Source organism: Ambystoma mexicanum, chromosome 2q (assembly GCF_040938575.1).
Source record: "Ambystoma mexicanum isolate Mex_15411 chromosome 2q, UKY_AmexF1_1, whole genome shotgun sequence".
Taxonomy (NCBI): Eukaryota; Metazoa; Chordata; class Amphibia; order Caudata; family Ambystomatidae; genus Ambystoma; species Ambystoma mexicanum.
This window is the reverse complement of record NC_090924.1, coordinates 944,420,560-944,435,337: the sequence shown is the minus strand read 5'-3', so window position 1 is coordinate 944,435,337 and position 14,778 is coordinate 944,420,560. Positions and strand designations below refer to the sequence as shown.

Below are 14,778 nucleotides of genomic sequence, written 5' to 3'. Positions count from 1 at the left end.
AGCAGGGGCCGTATGTGCAGGCACCAGAAACAGACAAGATGGCGTGGACCGGCAAGTATAAGAAGCTCAATACCCCACCGAGGGGCCCCTCGGGCCCATGACCGACCACAGGATAGGGGTGGGGCTGGCAAATGTTGCTACTAAAAACGAGGGCTGACAATGGGCTATTTTTTATGGGGATTGAGAGGGGGAGGCCTAGAGAGAGAAGACCAAGATGGGTTAAAAGCGTGCCCCACCAACTCAGAGGTGCCGATTGTGTTGTAAGCCTGGAAAGGGGGGGGGGGGCAATTAAGGGGGGGCTCAGTCACAAAAACATGTGCTTTGAGAGAGTCCCGTTGACTCTCCGGACTCGTAGCAGTACGGGTGTCAGGGTGTTCGGATACGGAGAGGGGGGGAAGTGGAGAGTGGGGGGGTCGAGTAAGCAGTCTGGGGTTTACCCGGAGGGAGTTTACATGGTGTAACGTTTTTTCAGTGGTCACACTGGCAGAGGGGCAAGGAAACAAGATTTGGGGCAAAACAGGTGGGGGAGGTGCTCATGGCTTCGGGTACGAAGAAAAAGGCGGGGAGGCAATTATTGTGTCAGCACACCTGGGACTGGTGGACGGGACACAAAAGGACTCAGTCGGGCGCTATCGGTTCGTCAACGGGACTCAGTCGGGCGCTATCGGTTCATCAACGGAAGCCTGAAAGGCTAAAGGATTGCCCTGTGCTCGATATACACCCCCAACACGGGGCAGGTAGACTCCTGGGAAGGGGTCATGGTTGATTTGATGACGTTTGTGGAAGGCCGCCTGGTGGGTGGAGGAGGGAGGGTGACTAATATGAACCTGGAACCAAAAAGGGAACGCAAGAGATTGGGAGTGGGGGGTGGGAGGGTGGGCGAGACCATGGGCACAGCCACCTTCAGGAGATTTGGAAGCATTAACCAGGATCTGGGCCTCTGGCTCACTGCGAGAGGGGGGGGAGGGAGATCGACCCTTCACATTTTTCTCAACAGTTCACAACTCCTACTCCCACATTGATCGAATATTGGTGGATATCGAGTTGAAGGCTCATGTAAAAGATTTGGCGGCATCCCCAGTCCCGTGGTCAGACCATGACATGGTAGTGTGCACAGTGGGACACCCCCACACCCTTGGGTGGGTGGCGTACGAGATCACCGACTACTTTGATTTCAATGACAATGAGGAGGTGGGGGTACAAACTCCCTGGGAGGGTTTTAAGCCCACGATTGAGGGGGTGCTCATAAGAATAGGCTCCCAAAAAAAGAAAGTGGGAGAAAGAGGAAGGGGAGCTGAGGTTTAAGATTCCGAGACCTACAACCGGGTGCACCTGGAAAGGCGAATCTCACGCCATCCAGCGCAGCTGAGCCGAGGCTCCATAGGGCCAAGCTCAAGGTGATCCTAGTTCAGGACATGGAAAAGAAATGACTGTTCCAAATACAAAAATACCACGAGCGTGGGGAGAGGGGAGGATAAAATACTTGCATGGAGACTGAGGGAGGAGAGGAAAAAGAAGCAGATTGGGACTATAAGGGGCGAAGATGGGGTGGAGGTGCACGACCATGAGGGAATGGGGAAGGAATTCGCCAGGTTATATGAAGGGCTCTATACATCAAAATTTGAAGGGGACAAAGGGCAAATAGCTACGTTTTTGGATGACTTGGCTTTACCAAGGATACAACAGAGGGAAGCAGCCTGCCTGGGTGAGCCCATCCCGGAGGAAGAGGAGGTTGCTCAGTCCATTAAGGGGCTTAAGTCGGGCACAGCCCCAGGGGGCGATGGCTTCTCAGTGCAGTTTTATAAGCAGTTCAGATCCACGCCAGACCCATATATGGCACAGATATTAACGCAGTGTTGGCAGGGAACCCTTTGCCGCGCTCAATGCTGGAAGCAGTAATTGTAACGATACACAAAGAGGGAAGAGACACGGAAAAATGTGCCTCGTACCGCCTGCTATCCCTGCTAAATAGCAACGTGAAGATCCTGGCTAAAATCCTTGGTGCTAGGCTGTCTTATGCCGTCCGGAAATCAATCAATCTGCTGCACCAGACGCGTGCCTCGTCTCGGTGGACTCCGAGAAGGCGTTTGACAGGGTGGAATGGCCCTTTATGAAATTGGTACTGAGGAGAATGGGCCTTGGGAAGGGATTCTTGAAATGGGTAGTGGCGATGTACACAACCGAAAGCAAGTCATGGTGAATGGATTCATGCCTGACACGTGGAACGAGACAGGGGCTATCGCCGCTACTATACACCCTCAATTGAGCCACTGGTAATCGCGATCAGAGCCAATCAGGGGAATTGGGTGTGGGGAGGTAGAGTTTAAACTATCCATCTTTGCTGATATCTTGGCTTATCTCACGGAGGGGGGCGCGGGGGACTCCTCGCTCCCGAAGTTCCTGGAACAAGTACAGAGCTATGGGCATTTCTCGGGTCTGAAAAATCAAATAAAATCAGCCATTATGCCTGTGGGTCCAGGAGCCCAGTTTCAGGAAACCATATCGGATACTCTGGAAGGGCCTGCTGAACCAAGTCCTTGGGTGTAATATCACCAAGGGATCTCTTGGGACTTGCGCAAGCAAACTTTGACCCGAGAAGGTTAAAGAAAACCTCCAGAGATGGAGGCCCTTTACCCTCACGAGGTATGGGCGAATGGTGGCAGTGAAAATGAACATCCTCCCCAGGTTACTCCCTCCCTCCCACTGAGACACCCGGAAGCCTTCTTTGGGGGATCTGAAGGGGGGGGAATATCCAGGTTCACCTGGCAGAATAAGAGACCATGAGTGAAGTGGGTTAACCCTGACACTCCCCGGGGATGCGAGGGGGGGTGGAGGGGGCTTTGGATTCCCGTACCTATATTATAAAGCAGCCCAACAGTTCTGCTGGAGCATTCGAGGGAGAGCCTTAGGACCTACTGGTCTTACTTGGAGGACTTGGAAATGCAAGCGTTAAAAGGTAAGGGGCTACCTATGGGCTCTCTCTAGGGACATCAAGGGAATCAAGAGAGCACCCCACACTGGGCGTCCTGTGTGCCCAGTGGAAGAACAATGGTGCAAACAGACTTTCGTCCTGGCCCTCACCTATGGCGTCGGTCTGGGGGCCCCCCATTCCATCTGTCAAAGCAGGGGATGAGGTGTGCCCAACAATGGTCAGATGGGGGGCTGGAGAGAGTGGGACAGTTATTTGGAGAGGACCACTTTACGGCCTACGAGGTAATCCAGGAGGGACTGGGCTGGAACAGGATTTCGATCTTTGAATACCTGAGGCTGAAGGGGATGTTCACTGACCTGAAGCAGGAAACCTGCCTTTCCAGAGACCTAGCTCAGTTTGAGAAATGGCTGGCCCGGACCACCACCCAGAGGGGCGCTTTCTCTGGCATATAAATAATGAATAAAAAATAAATATAAAGGATGCTGATCTCAACTCCAGAGGTGGGGAAATACACTTTTAAGAGCTATTGGGTGGAACAAGCAAAAGGTGAAATTAACGGACAAGGATTGGGCTAGAACCTTCTGGGTGACGTTCCACGGCAAGCTAGTCACCTCCGGCATTGAACATAACTTTAAGATGCTGCAAGGGTGGCATAGGTATCCGCAGAATAATTTCAAGCATGTTCGCAGGCGCATTACCCATGTGCCCCAGGGGTTGTGGTTTGGTGAGGTCCCTCGCTCACATGTGATGGGCATGTCCTACAATTTGCATCTTCTGGCAGGACCTCATTAGCTGGATCAAGGCCCTTGTAGGGGCCCAGATGAGCCTTGACCCGCTCCAGATACTAGGAATCCCAACTAGGGACCAGTGGGAGAACCGATTGCCTAGGGTTTGTGAGGCAATGTTACGGCTGGGCGACTGGTAGTGGCCCAATATTGGAAGGTGGGGAGATGGGAAAGTAAACTGTGTAACATGATTGAAATGGATAGGTTGAGGGAGATTGTGAACGACAACGGGGAGTCCTTCAGGGAAGAATGGGGCAGTGGCTGTCCAGGTTGGAGGGTAATAAGAGTTCGATGGAGAAGCTGGGAAAGTGCTGATGAGATTTGCTGGGTTGACCCAATAGAGGAGAGCCAATCAAATATACTCTAGACCACTTAATGCAACAACTATCACTGTATATCCATACCTGAGAGGTTCTATTGTTGTTTGAATGTTGGTTCCATAAACGCACTGATAGGAAGGGGAGAGGAAAGGGGGGGGGTGACTAACTTTGCCAAATAAAATGCTAATAAAAACCAAAGTTTAAAAAATAAATAAAAAAGAAAATATATCCTAATGTCAATTAGAAGGTCAACCTGGTGTGGTAAGAATGCAGGTTCAGCGTGTAAAAAGGTGCGATGTCACCAGCTCCGGGATCAGCCTTCGTTGATAGCCACACAAGTCTATGCACTAGGCTGGAGAATGCCCTTAATCATTGTGTTTCAAGCAAATACCAGATAAACATGGGTTACAGGTAAGTATGCAGGAGCTTAACATAAGACTGAGGCACTGTAAACAGGCCTCAGAGAATGCTTTTCACTAGAAACAAATTCAAATTTGATTAACTTGCTTAGTAGCCGCAGAGGCTAGCAAGACATTGCAAATTACACATTCCCAAGATCATACGTTAAGAAACTAACAGCCTTTGATACTTCGAGGTCAGGAAGCTAACCTCATGGGTGCTGGAGATAGGCAGCGAATGCACAATCATTTTTTAATTCGGCATATTAGTTTATGGAACTGGTCTACTGACGGTTTCAAAATGTCCCACAGCAGTTTTAAATTGCACCTTTGCACATGTAAGCCTGGGAAGAAGTTCTGACAGTTCCCCAGGATGCAACATTGAAACAGTAACTTGTCAATGGTTCAATGCTCCTTCAGTGTCCTGATCGTTTGTATTCCCATGAGAAACTGATGGAGATGACCGGCGGAAGAGGAATAAAGATCTGCTGGTCATCTCAAATGTCTCAAGGTTTTGGCAATATGATGTGGGAATTGGGGGTTGGTATGTGACATCACAGAGGTGGTCGAAAGTGGTGTGGCAAGGTTTGCAGGACACAATCATTTCAGGAGAATGCATTCATTGTTTGAGCTTGGGATGTTGAGCAAAGGACTCTCAGGTGCAGGCTGTAGTTGCATTTCGTGACTCAGCTGCATACATAGCAACAATGTCTCTGCGTGAAGCTGAGCGGCGATATAAAACGAGCGCCACAACATCAATTCCGACATTTTCATATAGTTCTTTCAGCTCCTCCCCAGCTTAAATGAAGGCTGGTGGTGCAGGGTATAAGGATCAGAAGAACAGCATAGCGGCAGCACAATACAGAAGTGGTCACTTTGGGCAAGACTTTGCTCACTGCCAAGCTTCAGCAGAGTGGCAGCGGCCACAGGGGTTTCTCAATAACATGCCCAGATGCACTCCACCCCTGCACAATGGTACCCTATCCAGGCACGGACTTCTTAGCAGAAAAGCACCCATCAAGCTTCAGAGTACCTTCTTATGCTCTACTCCAATTTGATAAACAAAAGTTCAGTTATGTAGGTGTATTCCTCAGCTGGAGTGGAATACCAAACATGGCAATGTGAAGAGGGTGGGATGTTTATTCTTGCTTCTTCCTGGCTGGCTAGCGGTCATCTGAAGGTATTCCCCCTTAGCATAGTTCCGTTTGTCAGATAAATTGTCCCCAATAGGTAACTTGTCACCAATATTTCAATCAAAGAAGTGCTGAATAAAGCGATTCACAGTCGTAGATGTGACACCAAGTCATGCACGGTGAACGAAATCAAGATCAAGGGCTTAAAGTAGCTCCTGGGTAAAGGCATCACCAAGTGAGCATGAGCTATTTCGAGAACAAGGCTTTAGTAAATATATCAAATCCTAATTCTGAATGAGATTCAAGCCATTTCACTTTTTCCATCAAGTATAATAACCAATTTAGAGAATCATTATGTTAATCACACTCTAAATAACTCCAAATGAAAAATCGTTGTTGTCCAGTTTGTAAAATGTTACAGATACAAAACAAATAATTTAAAAAAAGACTTTGGGAATTATGAATAAAAAGTGGAATTATGAATAAAAAGTAAACAAAAAAGCCATATGATTTAGGTACAGCCATATAAACTGTTCACCATCTGACGTTCATAATGTGATTCTATGTGATTCAGCCGCGGCCGATTTTGCAGCGGCCGTAAAGTTTGCATGAGAAAGGTGCGAACTACCAAAAGTTTACACCTTTCTCATGCGAACACACTTACATACCCACACCCACAACACACCCTTTACACACCCCCCACCCACACCCTCAACACACCACCACCCACACCCCCAACATAAACAAACCCCACTTACCTCGTCTTCACGCTGGTTCTCTGCGGCGCCAGTTCCCTTTCACTTCCGTGATCGGGAACCAGCGCTGCAGGGTCCTTTTGTTTTTTTCTTTTACGGGGGCTGCAGAGGTTTCCCCCGCAACTCCCACTCACTATACTGTGTGGTATAGTGAGCGGGGTGTTAAGGGGGACACCCCCGCATTCTTTTTTTCATTTTACTTACCATAAAAGTTCTCATGGGCAAAAAATGCTAACACCAAAAGGTGTTAACTTTTGGTGTTCGAACCTTTGGTAGCACTTTTCGGACTTTTTGCCCATGCAAACCTTTATAGTCGGTAAAAATGTACAAAACCCATAATGTTACATGCTTACATTTTTTTGTATGGTGTTAGTTCGGAGTCAAACACAGCTCAAGGATGGAATCTCAAGCAAATCAGGCTCTTCTAAACTACAAAGAAGCAAAAAAATCCCAGATCCGTTTTTTGATCCCTTCCTAGATCTGTTTTACTCAGCATCCCACAACCAACATACAAGGCGTGGTGTAGCAGCATAGAGATACACAAATATAATAGGAATGCCTCAAGAGTTTCAGAGATGTCCTGAAAAAAAGGAGATGTCCTGAAAAAGGGCAACTTGGTTAACACATTATTCTTGAAACAACTATCCAGTTCAGTGACCAATAACGATGCAGACTTAGAACAGAATTCCATTTTGGGGTGACCTTGTTTAGAGAAACGTGTAGTGAAGTCTTCCTGCCACTTCAACCCTTTTTGATGCTTTGTCCTATGGCTCCTACAACAGGTGTGATTTTTGAGCATCTCATTTTGGCCCCAGGATTATTCCATCACTCTACCATTGTTTTATGGAATAGACTGTGGCAGCTGTAATTTATTGTTGGTTTCATCCAGGCTGCAGTCAATGGTAGAGCATTAGCAGCCCAATGTACCAGAAGAGTAGCAATTGGGGTACCATGTCCTAGACCAAGATTTTATTTTTGACCATCCCTTTGTAGGGGCAACGAGGCAGGCCTAAAATTGCCATTAAGCGGACATGCCCTGCACCCTCTATTGTGCCCCACCCAGCCCTGCACCCTCTATCAGCGTTTAAACTAGCTTAGCCTTTTTTCCTGAAGCAGATATGGTCAGTACACACGCCGGAATGCCAAATACATCCCCCCCGCCCCCGCTTCCCCAGCCCCAAACCGTGACCTGTCTGGTGTACGACTGGAGGTGTGCCTTTGGACAGCCCTCAAATTAATGTACAATCTTGGGGAGAGACCCCGCCCATTCCACAATGCTTACCCGCGTTGCTAGAGATTGGCAGCTGCTTCTGGAGACTACTTTTGGCAGGATTATGATAGAAAACTAAGAAACAGCAATAAAAGGTGGTTGTCTTTTGGAAACTTGAATTTTGATCCAAATATGCAACTAAATGCACCAGTTGACCACCATTCCTGGTATGGAAGCATAGTTTGTTTTTATCATTCCATAACAACGCTTACAAAGATAAGCAATACTCTTTCAATCACACACACCTTTAAAAATCATAATCACACATAGAATGCACTCAAATATAGTGCAATGGTTTGCAAGAGCACAAACGTCACCCAGTACCTTTTTCCGGGATTCCAAAGAGTTTAAACTATCACAGCTGTCCTCCGATGAAAAGGTTTCCATGGGAACATGTTCTTGGAAACCAAGGAACTCTTCGTCCTCGCTGGGCGCACTGAAAATGTCAGCAACGTCACTGCAGCTCTATTTTAGAACGAAAAATTGTGTTGGTAAGAACGCAGCTTTCAGAGATATTTGCATGGGAAATTCTCAATTACATGATCAGTTTTCACACAAGGCCTCCTACACCTACAGGGGCGTGAACAGAAGGAAGAAGAGTGGTGTACAAAGACATAAAACATGCAGTGAAAGAGACAATACTTTAGGCTGATGAACAGGCATTGGCATTAATCAGTGCTTTAAGTGGGGTAAGAAATTGAGGGGTGGCGCCCTCGTTTGGGGACGTGACTTCTCATTGTGGGCGCGGCCTAAAAGTGCACAAATCATAGTAAGGTGTGCAAACAAATATATGTGAGCATTTATATGTTTGTATGCTATGGTTTGTGTACTTTTCAACCCATCTTTTTTAAGCATAGACATTTGTAACATTTCTATGTTTCTAAAAGATGGCTTGACACGTAAACAGTTCAAGGCATCTTTTATAAAGCGTTGATGACCAAGGTGGCTTTGCCCGTCAACAAAGTTTCATAAAAGATGCCTTGAATTGTGTACGTTTCAAGCCGGCTTTTATAAACTTAGAAATATTACTACGTTTATAAAAGATGGCTTGAAACGTACACAATTCAAGGCATCTTTTATAAAGCTTTGCCAGCGGAGATAGGCACCTCGGGCTCAGTGATCTCTGCTAAGAACAGATAGATCACTGAGCCGGAGGCGCCTTTCACACTCTGCGAACCTGCGGGATCCGTGATCTAATTTGCATATTAGATCACGGAGCCAGCGGGTTCGCAAGGGTCAGTGACCTGGGGAGGGCAATCAAAGGGATAGTAACTTCCTCTGATGACCCTGATGAGTGGTCATCAGAGGAAGTTACACTGACTGACAGAAGTGCCGCCAGCCTCAGCGTCGCTGGCTGGCACTTTGTCAGCTTGCCCGACATAATAGGGGCAAACTCTCCCATCACAGCTGCGGCCACGGCAGGATAATGCGTCCCGGCAATGTTGTGTGGGACCAGGGGCCCCAGTAGGGCCCTGGCTCAGCCCCACTTTCTGGACACTGCTGGGACCCGGCCCCGGCAGGCCCTGGCCCACTTAAAGCACTGGCATTAACCCCCATGGTACTTGCATCGTTTGACATTTGTCCAAGGAGTATGATTTGTAAAGATCTGCCACGTTTCAATTTAGCTCACGTCATATATAGTATGTAGTATTCCTATTCTATACACCAGACATTGCCATCAAAAAACCATTACACTGCACCACCACAGTCAGACTGGGATGTAAAATAAGCCCAGGAATCAGTTAAGTGGCTCAAATTCACAAATGGAAACTTGCAACTTTTTGTGACAAAAGTACTAACCAAGGGGCTTTGCACTCCTAAGAGATCATATTAAAAATCACATTTGGTCAATAACATTGGACACAACTGCAAGCTGAACAGAGCAGTAACACAAAAAAACGGGCTCACTCTGGCCCAACAAACTGGTTCCCACTAGTTTGTTGGGCTGGCCCTTCAGGCATTTCCCCATTTCACTATGGTGTTTACAAAGAAGAGCAATCTCAAAAGTAAAATTAGTTTTTTATTCTGAATCGTCAAAATGCTATTTGAACATAAATAGATCACAGCACAAATTAATAATCCAATAGGGTCTTTCGATATGATCTGGAGAGCCCCATCAAACAATCATTCCTCTTAATAAACCATCTACCAAAACTTCAACCTACTTAATGATTCCCAAATTTCTTCTTTAAGGTCCCAAAGTTGCTTATACCATTCTCAGGAAGTGCTGCTACTACGATATTAGCAACAAAAAAAAAAAAAAAAGCATAGGAGAAGAAAAAAAAGAAAAAAAAAAAAAAAGAAAAAGGGGGCAGTGAAGTAACATCACCACCTTGGAAGTTTCAGTCTATTAAAACATCCTATTCAGAATTTGACACCATCACTCAATCACATTCAGTCCCACTTCACAGGAGAGCAGAAAAATCGAAAAATGTACAAACTCAAACCGTTTAGTTTATCCAATGACTTCTCTCTATAGGATATATCCAAAATTTCCAATGTAGGATTCTTTTTTTTACAGAGAAATGACCCAGATATAATACCCCCCCTATCCCAACCCCAAATACAACCGAACATCAAGGCCAATAAACAGGCTGGTTTTAATCTGGATATTTTGTTTTATTTAAAATAATAAATCAAGAAATTAAATGTGCCCCCCCCCCGCCCAATTTTCAGAGCAGGGAAGTCGCACCAAATAATCCACTGGCAGCTTGTCTTCTGAAAAGAAATGCAACACATCTGCTATGATCTTGCTAAGGTTTACATTCACAATACATAAAAACATTCATATGTAGGATAGCAAATCTGAATAGGTTATCTGTGGTTAAAACAAAATGAGTGGACCAAATGAGGGTTGATCAACCTCCCTTTCCCCCCCACCCGTTAAGGTAGGACAACGGGGTGCGGGGAGCATTCTTGACCATCCTTTCCTGCTCCACTCCCATTTCACGCCCTCCATCCCTAAACTATAACATACATACACCCAGATGAATAGGATCGACTATCAAAATGAGTCGAGCAAATGTTAAATCAACCCAATTTAGGTCGTTTTTACTATCTAAATAACTATTATAGACAAAAGAGTAAAAACCTTTCTGATATAAACACACAAATCGTTTGTCGGTTTTTGCAGAAGACATTTTTACAACATAATTTACTTGGTTTCTCTGAAATCATCCACAAGCGTTGGCATCAGGGCAAAAACATCGGTTTATCAGAATTGAGTCACTTTAAAATGTTGGACACTGTTGGTTTCTAGCTTCGACATAGATACGATTTACTTGGCTACACACATTCTACAGGCTTGGGCTCAAGGAAGAAGCTTTCATTTTAGAGAGCAATATTTCTTCATGTATGAAAAGGGTCACACAAGCTTGAGATTATACAATTGAAATAAAGTAATCAGCAATTTACTGTAATTGGCATTAGGCGTCCACGTAAAGCAGAATACTATCTTTTCAGCACAATGTCATTTTGAAAAACAATGCAATTTATAAAATTGGCATTTTCTTGAGAATAAACGGGAGAAAAAAAACCTCCTTTCTATTCTACTTTGAAGAATAGAAAACTAGTCAGGATTTTCTTTTATGCAAGAATTTTATTAATCCCTAAAAATCTGAATTGCACGGCATGCTCACAAATTCTGATAGAATTTGCTGCTGAAAAAGATTTGTGAAATTAATAATTGGTTACTGTTGAGACGACACCATGCACAATTATGCATTCCATTTAAAACATTCGTCCAAAGTTTCATTTATAGACCCAGTCCCTGACATTGCTTGCAAACAGGGTTTCCCCCAAAATTCGTTCAGTTGTTAACTGTCAATTAATTATTTGTTCTTGTGCCATGTATCTGAATGCTCTTGGGTTTTGTAAATACTTTTAGTTTGCATTTCAAAAGAGCCAGGACAAGTAGGTGCACAAACAGCTCAAGACCACTGCACCAGGTTAGATCTTCCATCTGGCCCCTTCTCGAAAAGGACTTCTTAAGGAGAATTTCCATTAGCTACATCCAAGGTGGTACTGAATAAATTCTTCGGTCTGACAAGCTCAATCCATGTGCTGCTCTCCCAAAAACTCTCCCACGCGTCCTGTTTTTAGCTTTAAATACCCAAAAACCTCCGCCCATGCAGAATCTTTTGACACAGCAATTCTGGATTTTACAGATCCTTTCATAGATTCAGATAGGTTCCTTTCACTTAAGCAGACTCACTAGAATTCTCAAAGAACCGTGGGCCAATTGATAAGATATTTCACAAGGGAACTTATAAAGAAATGTATTTAACCGAGTTATACCTCCTTGCAGCAATGATGATGAACAAATTGGACTAAAACAGGTATTTTTCCCTTCTATATATTTGTATGAATCTGTGTCATTAATGCAACCTACATATACACAACACGAGAAAATGAAGAGACATCCTTCATGTTTCTGTAGCTACTGGCTTTGAGTTATAGCAATACCATCAGAGCTGGTGAGCCACATCAGTTGGTAATGACGCAGGGCTCAAGTTATAGGCCTGCACAAAGCAAGGGCATTAACAATGGGTCCCGGGATTACCGCCCAGCCTACTGGGAAAGAGTGTTATTGTTATTAGCACCCTGGGTTGTGGTGTTCCTTTCATTCAAAAAAATATTTACCCAAGATGGCCACCCTGGAGATGGGAGGCAGATCTCCAGGCAGATCCTCTCTTCCATAACAGCCCAGAGCTGTGGTGACGCTTCCCCCAGAGGACTCAGAAAAGAGGGGTAAAGGTGCACGATTGGGAGGGGTAAGGACACAAGACTGGAGGGACAAGGAGGTAGGAAGATGATGGGGTGGGGGAGAACTCACAGCTCAGAGCTTGCACCGGTTGCTAATAATTAATGTCTTTTATATAGATGTGTTTGTGGCTGCTTTGCTTAATTTAAATTTAATCTTGGTTTCAAAATCGAGCAAAGGGCTAAAATAATTTGATCTGGAAATGCACTTCATTATTTGTCATTTTAAAAGCTATTTTTTTCAATGCTGCAACATTATATGTTTTGATATTGACAGAATGCATCTGCTGAACACATATCCTGAAAAACAAAAGAATAATTTTAATGGGTGCCTTTCATGAAGCAGGACACATAACCAACGAAGCCTTTTTGCTATGCCCAGTCAACGTACAGGGTTTGTGTAGACATGTTTCTCTGAAGTTGCCATTACTGGCTGCCCATGCACCCATCAATGTTATTCTAGTGAAACCATCCAACTAAACATACAAAATAGGCTTATGAAAGTTGGAATGTATTTAACTTCATGTTATTGTATTTTCCACGCAAACCTTATGTTCTGGGTGCACACTGTTGTGACTATTGATCTCTTGTAATGGCTTTGCCATTGATTAATGGTGCAGTATGTTTAATAGACAGCAGACACATGCATACCTTCTCTTTCGAGAGTGAAGTGCTGACCCCATGATATATCACAAATCAGGTTTAACCAGGGATCAACGAGTCGACCACTTCTAGGACACATGTACAAAAGGAAATCGTTTCAGTGCAATTCTTACTGGTAATGACAAATTAATAAAGTGCAGGTCTATCAGCAGATTGAACCAATATAGCTTGTGTATACAGTATACAATCACCCCGCAGAATATAAATCTTCATATTAATCATGCAAAATAGTTGCAAAACAGCAAACTTTTTTTTGAAAGGCAACCTTATTCTTGTTAGATTTGATATTAAGTTACACAATATTTAAATTCAGTCATTCAAAATACACCTTGTTAAATGAAACACATTACATTTGTTTCAATTCGTATCTGTGCTTAAGTTTCAGGAGTGTGGGGGAGAGGATCAGGGATAGAGGATTTGATCTTTGTTAACAATTGTAGTTGAACTAGGGAGGAGGATGGAATTTCCTTGCCTTTAATCCTCTTCGCTTCTTCTTGTCTTTAGGTTCTTTTTACTGTAAATATTAAATTCTTGTGGTTGTTTATGCACAAAAACTTTTGAAAGTAAAAAACGATGTACGTTTTATTTTATTGATATATAGGAGAATGGGATTAAAAAAGTGTGACATCAAATGGGAAGTGTCCATTCGTTCAGTAAGAATTGCTCATAAGTTTTAAAGTCCATACAATCCCTTTTTCACAATTGGTCTATTGATGTCTTAATCTGATTTATAATTTGTCAATTTTAAAGTAAAGACTTCACAGCTTGGTTCTCTCTGTACCGGTTGATCTGGTCTTCAACGTTTAGTCTACACATTTATGATATGATATGGCATTTGTAACGCGCCTATACACAAGTGTTTGAAGGCGCGACAAGGCGGGGGCTGGGGGAACAAAGGGAGACAGACAATGATCCTACTAGGCCAGGTGTCATTCAGACCGCGCAAGTGCAAGGGGAGAGGGGACTGGGAAAAGTGCAAGGGGAAGGGGAGAGGGGAAAAAGTGCTGTACATGGTTAGTAGAATACAAGATCATTAATAGGGCCAGCTGGTGGCAAGTGCAAGGTAAGTGCCGGGAGAAGAAGCTGTGGGATACAGAGACAGTCCCGTAGTGCAGGTAGGCAGTGCAGGGAAGAGAGGCTTGGCCAAGGACCGAGATTGATGAGTGGCCCAGTAGCAGATTCGGTGCAGGTTCAGTGATTTTAGCAGGGGAGAGAAAGCGGAGGCAAAGAGGAAGGTTTTGAGGTGCTTCCGGAACCGGAAATGGTTCTCCTCAAGTTTCAGGGAGGCAGGAAGGCTGTTCCAGAGGGAGGCCCCTGCTGCGGAGAGAGATCTACCCCCAGCTTGTTGCTTAGAGAAGCGACTGACCCTGAGGTAGTTGGAGGTGGATGAGCGAAGAGCTCGAGAAGGAAGATATTTAGGAAGAGAGAGTTGAAGGAATTTGGCCCAAGGCCCCAGAAGGCCTTGTGGACAATGCAGAGGGTTTTGAACTTAATCCTCGCAGTCACTGGGAGCCAGTGTAGAGATTTCAGTCCTGGAGAGATACGGTCCTTGGGCTTGAGGCCAAGGACAAGTCTCGCAGTCCTGTTCTGGATGAGTTGCAAAGGGCAGAGAGTAGAGGCAGGAAAATTTAGATAGACTGTTACAGTAGTCGTCCAGATTCGAGAGAACCAGGGCTCTGGAGACAGTGAGCTTCTGGGGGAAGGAGAGGAAGGGAAGGATCCCTCTGAGGAGGCGTAGCTGGTAGTGTGACTTCTTAGAGA

The 14,778-nt window shown here is 44.8% G+C and overlaps 1 protein-coding gene across 2 annotated transcripts in view; it reads right to left on the bottom strand.

Annotated features, from left to right (window-relative positions):
• CDCA7L (cell division cycle associated 7 like) overlaps positions 1–14,778 on the bottom strand; it is a 185,969-nt gene that overhangs the window by 133,951 nt on the left and 37,240 nt on the right. Inside the window, exon 2 of one of the 2 annotated variants that reach the window (XM_069648251.1) lies at positions 7,918–8,058. The exons of the other annotated variant lie outside the window; for it this stretch is intronic. Within the exon in view, the coding sequence (XP_069504352.1) occupies positions 7,918–8,058 (141 nt within the window). The remainder of the gene's footprint in view (positions 1–7,917; positions 8,059–14,778) is intronic. 2 annotated transcript variants of the gene reach the window in all.